Here is a 12,873-nt window from a genome sequence, read left to right as displayed (position 1 = left end):
GTTTAATGCCCTGCTATTCTATAGTATAGAGTATTTCTGTATATCTGTTCTTCATAGAAAGTTCTCGACTAATTCTGTGATTAATTAAACTATAAATCATATGATTATAAGACGTATCATATTCTCTAACTTTAGGTCATAGTCTTTCAAAGTTTATTATTAATTATGGCGGTGTCTCTGGGGTTTTAGTTTGTAAGGAAACACTTATTTTTACAGTAAGTTCCGTTTCCGGTTGATGCGCCGTTTGCTGTCTGTGTTGACATGGATGGAATATCGTGGACGTTATGCTGCACAGAAGAAAAAAATTAAAAATGTTATTCCCCACGACTATCGCCGTGTTTTTTCTTTTCTGCACCAATAATTTTTGCATTTAGTTAGACCTTTCTTTTTGGCCATTTCACACAAATCCTACAGAACATAAAACCCTCCATAGATCATCATACAGGCATCTGTGAAAAGTTTGATGTTGATGTAAACCAGAGCAAAGAAAATAGATTTCTTTTGATGAACTCGTGTTATTGAGCCAGTTCATTGTGATGGTTGTTTTGGCAACTGGGATTCAGCCCACATTTTCATTGTCCTGTGGCTGTTATTGGATTAGTCTGACAACAAGCAACGTGGCAAACAATCCAGACAAGTTAAATAGACCATCACGCTGCACATTTCATTTACAGCTTATTTCCCAGCACTGTGTCCTTAAAACAGCTCAAGACTCATTTTAATAGCACATTCATACACCTAGAGAAGCATTTTATTTACCTGTCACAAAGATACATCACATTAAAGATCAAAGAGATTAAAAAATATTGAGAGACCATTTATATGCAATTGTTAGAGGTGCAGCAGTCACACTATTATTGTCCAAAGAACAGAGCAGTGTTTAGGAATTATTTTACTTCTATTTAAACTGTTTATAAAGTAAAGACATGTGGGGTTTTTTTTTATAATAACTGATGGTACAGTGTTTGAAGTCCAGAGAGTTGGCTAGCACACTTTAGCAGGACATTTTAATGGTTTAAATTCTTATCCTTCTGAATGTAATTTATTGTCAGCCTAAGCCAACGTCCAGAGATTGGCAATCTATATACAATGTTATGAAGGTCCCTGGTTCAATGCCAGGTTCTGGCACATTCACTGTATTTACGTGTCGCTGTAATAGCGTAGATAATGTAGTTGTTTCCGGATAGATTCCAGACTTTGTGCGTTGTACAGCAGCCTCCTGGCAGTCAACAAGAAAGTAAACTAGAAAAGTGCTGTTAAAGTACAGACCATTTGATGGGTATAGATTTATTAATGTTAAAACATGTTTAATGAAGAAAAGTATTTTTGTCGATAAAAAAACTTTAATTCTTTTGTTGTAGCTAGATTTAGATTTGTTAGATTTAAGTTTTAGAACTCTTCCCTTTTAGCTGTATCGATACGTCTGGAGTTTGTAGTTGTTACCTTGTACAATAATACATGGAGGGGCCACTGAAGTCCAGATTGACTGACTGGCTGCGTAAGACGTCTCACTGTTAAGTCGGAAAATTATTTAGTAGATCATATGAGTTTTGTGTTGCACTTGGATAAAATATAGCGGGGAAGTGGATTAGCGTTAACAACGAACCCTTTGTGTGGCGTTTTTCTAAGCACATGTTTAGTCCAGGTCTTTTTCCAAATCCTGAATGACTTCTTGGTTATGCATTGTGTTCATGCAGGCCTGTGCCCTCTGAGACCTCAGTATAACAGCCAAGTCTTAGTATTATTCTCTTCAGCCCAACCAACAGTATTTGAGAACGATGGCACATTATTACTTGATAATTCTGCGTTTTAAACATCATCTGATGTTATTCATGATTTTCTTAAGAATTATATAACTGAAATATAATATGAACCATTCAATGTGAAAGAGACGTAAATGTAATTATAGCTCACTGTTATTATTTTGCAAGGTCTAAAAGGGTCTGCATCAGTTTAAAGGTGTTTTATAGAAAAAATGTTTTAAAAAAGCAGACTTTTTATTTTTGTTACAAAATCAAGGCTGTAGCTGCAAGACCTACTCTGTTAGCCTTCGGACAGCTTTTCAAACACCAATCCAATTGATTTTCTCTGCTGAATTTATTTTTTCACACTGTTTCTAAGTAGAACGTTTGTTCAGATTCCACAAGGTCTTCACTGTTTATTCCAATGTGGCGTGAAATAAAACATCTTGTCTAAAGATTGTGCAGTTACCACAAGTTTCAAAATAATACAGTTAAAGTCCCTGTTTAGATTATACAGTATGTTGGTCTGGTCCGGTGTTACACTTGGATTACTGTGGCCTCTGCACTTTGAATTTTCCACCAGACTTCAGAGAAGTATTAGCTCTTGGAAGATGTGTTTATACTTCACGTATAAATTTCTCATGGCTTTTTTGGTTTGCTTTTCTGTGTGAGTGTGTGCTCTGTGCACTCTTGTCTTTTGTGCACGACTTCAAATCTTTTAACAGAGTGGGTTCTGTATGTGTGGCTGATTAAATTGATCCTCTTCTCATGTCCTGGTGGCGACACTGTGCAAAATTCCTCTCCACAGACATTCCATTTATGTCTGTTCTCACCGATGCAGTTCAGTCTGTGAGAGTTAGTGTCCATGGATTTACCAAGGTAATGGACGAGATAAGTAAATAAGTAACTGTACTGGCTGTCAGCCATGAAGATGGCAGTGTTAACATTTACATTTTGTACTGTGAAATCTGTTGGTATGCTGGACACATGCTGCATAGATTCCATGGGCCTGTCAATCACCTACAAGTTCAGGCTTATTTTTCTTATGGTAAAGAGATTGAACATTGTACAGTGGTCATCAGTTAGAGGCTTAGTATCGTGTGTCCACTGAAAGAGAATACATGCCGTTTTTAGCACACAACTAAAAGACACAGACTTCTGATACTGAGGGTAAATTATAATTTGTTTTAGTATAGACAAAAAATTAAAATTCTGAATCTAAACTGGGGCTTTTCATCTTGTTCATCTTAACATGCTTAAAACATTACTGCAAATTCTATTAAACATGACCTTCATAATTCATTTACTTGGTGATAGATAGATAGATAGATAGATAGATAGATAGATAGATAGATAGATAGATAGACAGATAGACAGACAGACAGACAGACAGTTTCTTTGTCTTGCTCAGTATCTCCTGCTCATCTCACATGCTCTGGTTCACATCAGCTTTTTTGGCACCTCAGCCCAGTCCCATCTTTTAACTGTTTAGTATCTACTTATCCAAATTCCATACCTAATGCCATGTTTTTCTAGTTTCATAGTAAAGCTGTACTGCACACACTTTAAAATAGAAAAGTCAATCCAGTGTTGCATGAGGCTAAGCTAAGCAAAGCCATGGTGCAAACACTGCCATACTGCAGCTCCAAATGGTCAACAAACAGCAGTTAAACCTGTTACAGCCGAGGACAACTTCTCATTCTCATGACAGTAATGTCAGGAACGCCAGCCATTACACGGGAACACAGCAACACTGACTCAGCAACACTTTTAATTTCCCCAGACGTCTCTGTGTCTGTGCCAACTGTGTTTCTTTATATTTCATTTTTTTCTGTTTTCACAGTCTCTACATACATCTCTACCTGTAAGAAGACTGCTCCTCCTCCAGTGCCACCTCGTTCAACACCCAAGCCCTACATCTCAGTGACTGTCCAGAGTAGCACGGAATCTGCCCAGGACACCTACCTGGATCAGCAGGACCGAAGGTCGGAGGTCAACAGCCAGTCCAGTCACGCTCAGAGCAACTCCTCTGATAGCCTTGATAGCACCCGTGCCAATAGCCTGGCCAGGGGTTTTCCACGCCCATCACACATCTTCCCCACTCCTTTCGCCACCACCAGAGATCCCATCGGTCCATCTACTGTCAGTGCTTCCACAGAGACAAACGACTCGGTCGTCCAGCACGACTCCACGAAACCAGGATCTAACAAAGGGAATCTAGTGGTAGAGGAGCCTTTAGTGGCACCTGTGCCCAGACGGAAACTCTCGTCCATTGGTATACAGGTAGGTAATGGAACAGTGGTTACATCCTGTCTCCTAATGCAGAAATTGTAACACTTTGACCTCAGGGTCCAATTTTTCCAGTACAACGTCACCCATTCAAATATTAACACCGTATTGTTTTAACTAATTGATCTTGCTGTTTGTTTGATTTGTATTTAATGATTAAATTAATTCCACTTTAACACGCAAAAGGGTTCTTTAACAAAATTTTTTAGTTTCTAGATGCTGGATTGGTTGTGAAGGCTTTAAAATTTATTGTGGAAAACTATTCTCAGGACATTCATCTCATCCCTGTCCCTGTCAGAAATGCGTCAGAAGAATGTATTTATAAACCTTGGTCGAGTCACTTATTTGGATTCAAGGATGAGTTGATTTAATTTTTGCAGTTAAAATGTGCTTCGACCCTAAAATGAACATTTTCAGAGAGTCTAGTCTGAACAGAAATAATGTAGGACACCAAATTCCTTTCCCCTAAAATGTCTCCAAATTCTTGAAATTGGACAGACATTCAACGGATATTGAAATGTCTGTGACATGTAATAGTCGTGTCAGATTCTCAGTTTCTGTTGTAGGGTTTCTCATGTCACAGTTTATTTTTTGTTTCCTCCCAGGTCGACTGTATTCAGGAAGTACCACGAGAGGAGACGCCACCACTGACCAAATTCCAATCAATTGGAGTACAGGTGGAGGATAGGTGGCAGTAAGTCCTCTTCCTGTCCTTGTAACAATGTGAGGAATTTATATTATAGCCACACACACTGTTCTGACTGTTCTTACCCTTCTCATCTGTTTTTTATGTAGAAGCCATGTGAATGTTGTTCATTTTCTGTGTGTTGTGTGTGTGCGTCGTTCTGTGTGTGCAAAAAACATCAAAAACATGTACAGTGTTTCTTCAACTGTGTCATTGCAGTGTAGTTCACATTCTGTGATTGTCTTGTTTTCAGTGCAAGAAACTTCTGTGATAGTCCTTAAACCACTGTGTATAGCTACACAGACACACAATGGGCCTCATTCACGAGTCACACACAGGACGTGCGCAAAAAATCTGTGCTTAAAGATTTTTTCAACTCCTTAAAACAATGGTTCCTAATCCCATATTTGGAAATCACAAATTCCTGGCAACTCCAGAGACATTTTTTTTCTAGAATTAAGAGTCTGTATATAAACCTAATTAAGCTCTGTATTGTCGGAGTTACATTGCTGCCACCTACTGGATCTGTTTTATCCAGTCAGTACTACCATTCAAAAAAGCACAGAGAAATTTAAAATGCCACCATAAACATTCAGTGATCCATTAAAATTCCTCAGAGCACTGTTTGTAATTTTATGGATTTTAGTTTTTAGGAAAGATTACTGTAATACTCCTCAAGCTTTAAACTAAGTTAAGGTACTAGTTAATTTAATTGAAATTGTCCAAGTGAGAAGGTTGTTTTTTTTTATCTATTTATTTCAGACTGTTTCTTTTATTTATTTATTAATAATTGTGCAATTTTATCAAAGCTAAATACATTTAACTATAAAACAACAATTGGGTTAAATACATCAGTCAGACATCCTGCTGCTCTCACACAGTCATGCATTTATTTTGTACAGGATATTTCTGAAAGTCTGTCAGTGACTGTGGCCTATTGTTCTCATGTGAAATTTCCTGCCACATGTTTGTTTACAGCCAGAGCCAATCATATCATGTTTGCACAATGACTCGTTTTTGTTGCATTCCGACAGAACAATGACTTCTTATTATCGCAATAAAAATCAGTGACACCAAATGAATGAATTGGATGCACAATCAGCATTCAAAGTTGTGATAATTCAAAATTACCAACCCACTATTTTGATCAATTTTCGTAGTTCCTAGTCATTGTTTCGAGTCCACTTCTGTGAATGATTTGTTCTTCTGCGTGGGAAATATAACAACAGTCGCTCTTGCCTTGTGTCTTTTTTAGGAACTCCAATAGCATGGCCTCCAAACAAGATACAGACTCAGACACTCAGGACGCCCCCATCATCATGCATGTCAATCATACCAAAACCACTGAGAAAAAAATCATGGTCAGTAGTGCCAGCCAATCCATGAGCTCCCCTCCTGGACAGGACTCTATAGACAATGGGGACAATGCAGGTGACCCCACTTCACCCCCACTACCCAGGCAGATCCTCAACCGCTCCACCACACGCAGCAGCTCTTCCTCCTTCTCAGAAAGTCTGGACCCGGCGCTGGACCCCTCGTCTCTGCCACCTCCTGACCCCTGGCTGGAGAGCGGGAATGTTGGTAACAGTGGTGTGCCACAAAGCGTAGGAGGCGGGACGCTGTGTCGAAGAGATGGCCACTGGTTTCTCAAACTGCTGCAGGCTGAGACTGGACGTATGGAAGGCTGGTGCCAGCAGATGGAGCAGGAGACCAAAGACAACCAGCTCTCAGAGGAGGGTGAGTCTTTAAAATGGTGATCAGCGATGATCAAAACGTTCTGTCTGGTGTTCCTCTATTAGACACCTGTGTGTGTGTAATATATTTAATTTGAGGTTCATTCCATAATTTCAAGGATTCATTTTTCTTGAACGACAATTTCTTGAGCCATGTATTTGTTTGTTTGTTTTTTTTTTGTTGTCTGTCATGGTGTGTTTAGTCTTGGGGAAAGTTCGCAGTGCGGTAGGAAGTGCCCAGCTCCTGATGTCCCAGAAGTTTCAGCAGTTTCGAGGACTGTGTGAGCAAAACATGGTGTGTAAGAGCACGTTTATTTCCAATCTACAGGCCGACACACTGGGACAGAACCTGAACTCACAGTTTATCAATAGTCATTAGTCATAGATTTTTTTCTGAACGACAGCCTCACTTTTAATGCTGCTCAACTTGTAGTATTGTACAGGTAGAACAGTGAATGCAGCAGTAAGGGCAGCTTCAAAAACCACCCTGTCTGTGAAGTTTCAGTGACAAATGATGAAATGCCAATGATGCAAAATACTTGCATGAACTTTTGCAATGTCATACAACACATTAGTCAATTCAGATACTCTGTTTACTAGAGTTATGCTGTGATATCACACCCTCTAGTGGTAATAAAAATAAATAGCTTTTTACGTAAAGCACTGTACAAACTGACTGTGAAGTTAAATCATAATGGATGGTTCACATTCAGAGTTTTCTCTGAATGCACTAAAGCTGTATAAGGTCATTTATATAACACATATTTATCTCATTTATACTGCGGAGTACATACTTAAATGTATACACCAGTGATGTCACCAACAATTCCTCCCCAATCAATAAAATAATTCTGATTGTAGTTCCAAAAAACTATGAATGAACCAAAATAAAGTAAAAATAATAATAAAAAAGTTTAATAAAAATGTAAAAATAAAAATAATAAGTAAAAATAAGTAAAAATAATAATAAAAAAGTTTAAGACAAATGTATAGTGAGCTACTGACCAACAAACCAGGTGTATAAAGTAGGAATGTTTTCATCCCTGTGTCATCCTCCCTTGTGCAGAATGTGAACACCAACCCACGGCCCACGGCCCAAGACCTGGCTGGTTTCTGGGATCTGTTGCAGCTCTCCATCGAGGACATCAGCCTCAAGTTCGATGAGCTCTACCACCTTAAATCCAACGACTGGCAGCACGTGCCATTCACAGCTGCCCAGTCACCCCCTGAGCGGAAGGTACTTCCCACCCCTGCTGCCCAGTGCCCTGGCTGGGGTAGGAAAGCCGCCGACACCGGCCTCTCTCCTCCCACCACCACCACCATTGCTCCCACTCTTTTTTACCCTTCGACTTCCTCCCCTGGTCCCTGCGTGGGATGAACTCTTAACAGGGCCTCCCTGTCAAAACAAAGGGGCAAGAGAGATCCCTTTAGGCATGCATGGAGATATTTATCTCAAAGAGGGCTGACGTTGGTTTGTGTGAGGTGTGTGTGTGTGTATGTATGTGAAGCCCTGCTTTGAGCATGCATGTGTACCTAACTGCAGGGTGTTGCAGCTGAGCATGGCTAATGTGCATCGGCCTGTGTGAAAGAATGTAGTCTTGCTTTTGCTCTTGCTTTTTTTTAATGCCTCAGCTTTTGTGTTTTGTCTTTTTTCTGTCTCTCTGTCTATAAATGTCTTAGAAACCAGTCATGTTCAACTTACTCTGGATTCTTTCTGTGCCTTAACGTTCACACAGTGTTCCCGTCAATCCATGTAACCATTCCATTTGACAAATGCCATTTAATGTACTGTTGCTACCAGTTGTTTGTCTGTTTTTAACGACTGTCTGGTCTGTCCTGTCGCTGTCTCTGTCTCTGACTCTGTCAGACCTGGGACAACCTCGATCACAAATGGACAGTGTTAGGTCAAGGTGTGAGTTCACCCAGTGTAAAATTAATGTAATCAGATCACGGGGAAATGTGCTGAATTATTTTTGTTGCAAGGAAATCAAAGATGCAAAAGATGAAAAGAAAAATACTGTAGTGTGCATTCAAAGAATAGTTTTAATTTAATTTTAATTTAAATGGAGCCACAAAATAGCTCAAGTCAACATCTGGAAAATTAATCTAAATAAGAGTCATGTGAAAGGTCGTCTAAACAGCTGATATGCTAAATTCAGTAAATCAATCAATCAAAAATTGTAGAACAAGATTTACTAGTTCGTAATATCCAACATATTATCAACAGAATACTGAGATACTGATACTGAAAAGAAAAGATAGAAACACTACAGTTGTTGTTACTCTTGCAGTAACAAACACCAGGATTAAATACACATCTGTAGAGTCAGACTCACTAAAAACCTCAGTGGGTTCTGGTGAAGTCACAGGTCATTGCATACAGTGTGGCGTTGCTTACACTGCAAGTGAACAGCCAAGACTAACAGTCCACTCGTGATCAGTGTCTGGTTGAATGTCAAAACCAGGTCTGAACAGAAACTCTTTTTCTGTGTCTGATAAATGTCGGCCTTCAGTCTGTCAAAGGTCTGTGTCCCAGACCTACCAACACAAAAGCTCCTGACAATGATCTGTTTTTCATTCTACCTTCTCATGTTCTTGTCTTTTCTTTCTTCTCCCTTTTCGCCACCACCCTTTCCCCGTCCTTCCTCCTGTGCCCCCACCCTTCTTCTGTCTGACACTGCAGGAAGAGGAAAAGACGGCTCCTTCACCATCAAAGAAACCTGGTAAAGGACGGCCATCGCTGGGCCGTGAGAAGAGCGCCGACTCTTCGTCCACCTCCTCATCGGCCTCAGCGGAGAAGCAAAGACAGGAGGCTCGAAAACGTCTGCTGGCTGCCAAGAAAGCTGCCTCATTCAGGCAGAACTCAGCCACAGAGAGCGCTGACAGCATTGAGATCTACGTCCCCGAGGCCCAGACTCGCCTTTGAGAGAGTACGACGCAAAAACGGAGGGATTTAAGTCAGATAAGTGTCATTGACATATGCCACGAAGATTGAGAAGAACTTTGGCTATTAACAAGTTCACGTAAATGTGGAGCCGGGCAGAACAAGTGAAGTCCCTAGACATGGGAAGTCGGACTGGGGTTAACGTGGCCATTCTCAACAAATTCATACAGTTATAGGCTGGTCCTGGTTCCACCCAACAATGTAAACTAACCATCAAAAAAAGATGCTGATGTTGTGGACTATATGAAGCAGGAGACTTCATGTCATTGGAGGCTGCCATTAAAAACCTCAGTCAATGGACCCTGGTATTACTTGTTACTACTCTTGTTATTATATAAAAAGGCTCGTGACGTTATTAGAGTTATTATTATGACATTATATCCTAAAGAATCTTTATGAAGACTGTTTTAAAATGCCTCTGTCTGGGCTTTTAGATTTATAAAGTGGGACGTGTATGTGGGCAATAACGCTCCGCCCTGCCCCTCGGTTTCCCTCCCTTCCCAGATCATTGGCCATTTTGTAGCTTTGCACAGCACCACCCTATGGCCATTCCACGAACTACACCCAGTGCACTACACTACATAAAAAGTTGCCTGAAGTACGTCCGTCTTCCTTGTATGTATTTATTTAGCCGTCTTCTACGTGATAAACAAAGTATTTTATGATAATTGTGACCATTTTACATGTGATGAACTTAATATTCAGGTTTGAGGGAAAATGAACATTTGCATACGAGTATGAAACTCGAAATATTTTGACTAAACTGACATTTTAGAAGATTAACTTATTTTCGGTTTTAAAAGGCATATCCTGGAACTCTTGGTGACCACATTTGATGGTCTTGGTCAGTTTTGGACATACACACAGAGGCCAACATGTTACTAAATATTTGGGTTTCGTCATATTCTTGTTGAATCTTTGGACGTGTGCTTAAATCAGTCTGTGAAAGGTTTCTGAAAATGCTTTTTATAAACCCAGCCCACCATTCAAGTCAGACGTGTCAAACCTTTTAGTGCTTTTATTTCATGAATGTAGTGGCATGTGTGGGAGCACACATAGTTCTAATTTTAAACTGTTTCTGAAACCAGTGATTTATTTCATTACACAAAGTCAAGATTAATGATTTTACTTTTTGACATGTTCTGCAATCTTCAATGGGTTTTTGGCCAATTTTTATTGACTTTATTCATCCTCGTGTTAGTATTATTTATTGAAAGCTGCTTATTTTTGACGAAGGATGACAGAAGCCAAAGTTGATCACTGTTAAAGTTGTTTCATTGTTATTACCATAAAAGTAGTGTGATGTTATGTAACTTTTCTTTCCTACATTCAAATGTTAAAACAGCAAATTTGTCCAATCAGCAAATTTGTCCAATCCTTGGAAAAATGGAGAAACCTTTAAAAATTGTTATCATTCTGTAAAATTTAGACCTGTTTTTCAGAAATATTTATTTGTAATACCTCAGATTAGACAAACATAAATGTTTAAAATAAATAAAAGTAAGTTTAGGGATTTAAATGGAAAATATTCATGTGCAAAGAAAGACTGTGGTAAAAAAAAATAGTAATCACCTACATAGAGTAAGAAAAATGACTTCCTTCAAGTGAACTCTTGGTGATGGAGCAGTGTCAGTTTACAGACAGGCTGATAATACACCCTCAAAACAAAAGACACTACTGTATGTGTGTGTACTACTAAAGACATGTAGTTAAATATACACACAGATTAATGAATTGACATTTAAAGTTGTCTTTTTTATCTAAATGCGTAACATTCTTAAAGTCAGCTTCTGTGGCACTTGTTGACCAGAACTTGTGTTCTTGCCATCTGCTCACTCTTGCTTTCTTTTCTAAAGTAGTAAACAGCACCCACCCTCCCCTCTCTCATTACTTATGTAAAACTGCTGCAATGTCATTCCATTGCTTTGACTGCTGCAATGCCTCTCTCACCCACTGTGACTGAAAAATGCAGCCTGGGGCTTTGAATTGGAAAAGCCTGATGACTGCCATTCTTTCTCTATCTTGACCAGAGCTTTCTCTTGATGGTTGGGCCATTGTTTGCTTGTTGTGTTTGCCTGCTGGGGAAGACTCTTAGCAAGGAAAATGACTCAGGGGTGTCAACAGCCTGTCCTCTGGTTGCTGTCAATGTCCCCCACTCTCCCTCCCCCCTCCGTTTGACTGGTGTGGATAGTGTTGTTAGCACCTGAAGGCCTTTGTGTGACTTAAAGGCTTGATTTGATTTCTGACTGCCAGGAAACTGTGTGTGTGTTTGTTTGACAAGTTGTTTTCCTCAAAAAACTTGTGTTTTGTGTGTGTGTTCCATTTGTGTGTGGATGGGCTAATTTGTGGACAAAATCTAATTTAACTGTCTGTGTGAAAATTGATTCACTAGATTTTTTAAAATTCTACATTGATTGTTTTTTTAGGCCTAAATATTTTTTCTACACAATTACGCAGATCAAAATCTCAGTGACAAACCTGCTTGTTTACACTGCTGAATTTGGATGGGTAAAAGTTTGAAAGATGTCATTGACAAACCTAAGCACATTAAAGTCTCCTTTAGGTGAATAAGCTTACAGTCTAATACACACTTGCGTATCCACTTGGACACACCTAAGTCTACATCCTGTGTATCGTTATCCGTGATCCAAACAGCTGCATTGCCAGAGGAGGGGCTTATAGCTGTAAAGCCATTGATTTAGGGGTCTGATAATGGGCCCCACATATACATGTTGGATGGATGTAGCCTTTCAAAGTCAAACAGTCATCACAGACCCACTGACCTGAGCAGCTCCCTTCTTAGAGATGATGTAACTTTTAAAATGTCCTTATTTAGCTGCACTCCATAGCCACCAATGTGAAATGTAGACTGTACGTTATAATCTTACTTCTCTTTGCCCCTTCTCCCAAGCAGAAAAAACACATTGTATGACTGAAAAAAACTTTGGGTTAGCTTTAAGAGTCCTTTCTCATACACTGTTATCTAAAGGCGACTTTCACCAAACTGACGTCTTTGTTTTGTTCCATGGAGAAAAGGAAAGCGCAGAGGGTTTGAAATTGTGCTTCTGTCAAAGATAAATGACAGCAAACAATATTTGTCTGTGCAAATCAGACACATGTTTAAAGCAAGCACACATTCTAAAGCATAGCAGTATATTACTACATTTTTAGGCTGTATGTTGGGGGTTGTGTGAGTTAATACTAAGGGGTAGTTATTCTGGAGACAATATTGACTGTGTGTTTTGTTAATTAAAGGACATTTCCTTAAGATCTTTGTGACTATACTGTGGTAACGTTTAAACTGTATGTGCAATATCGACTTAAAGAGTACTTTGATATTAAAGTCAACATGCACCCTCCCCCACCCGCCACCCTACTCCATGCTTCTTTTACGTCTTCTGTAAATAAGAAAAACTTTACAAGGCTCTAAATCTATTTATACTACATGGAAGTTGTTCAGGTGTATTACAGAGAGACATA

At 39.3% G+C, this 12,873-nt stretch overlaps 1 protein-coding gene across 5 annotated transcripts in view; it reads left to right on the top strand.

Annotated features, from left to right (window-relative positions):
- dlgap4b (discs, large (Drosophila) homolog-associated protein 4b) overlaps positions 1 to 12,873 on the top strand; it is a 76,430-nt gene extending 63,557 nt beyond the window's left edge. For all 5 annotated transcript variants that reach the window (XM_008320243.3, XM_017036663.2, XM_025060505.1 and 2 more), the window contains 6 exons: positions 3,586 to 4,025; positions 4,637 to 4,725; positions 5,972 to 6,453; positions 6,653 to 6,744; positions 7,516 to 7,686; positions 9,133 to 12,873. In XM_008320243.3, coding sequence (XP_008318465.1) covers positions 3,586 to 4,025; positions 4,637 to 4,725; positions 5,972 to 6,453; positions 6,653 to 6,744; positions 7,516 to 7,686; positions 9,133 to 9,375 — 1,517 coding nt within the window. In that variant the 3' untranslated portion in view covers positions 9,376 to 12,873. The remainder of the gene's footprint in view (positions 1 to 3,585; positions 4,026 to 4,636; positions 4,726 to 5,971; positions 6,454 to 6,652; positions 6,745 to 7,515; positions 7,687 to 9,132) is intronic.

Source organism: Cynoglossus semilaevis, chromosome 11, assembly GCF_000523025.1.
Source record: "Cynoglossus semilaevis isolate Cse_v1.0 chromosome 11, Cse_v1.0, whole genome shotgun sequence".
Classification (NCBI taxonomy): Eukaryota; Metazoa; Chordata; class Actinopteri; order Pleuronectiformes; family Cynoglossidae; genus Cynoglossus; species Cynoglossus semilaevis.
This window is presented reverse-complemented; position numbering and strand designations above follow the sequence as displayed.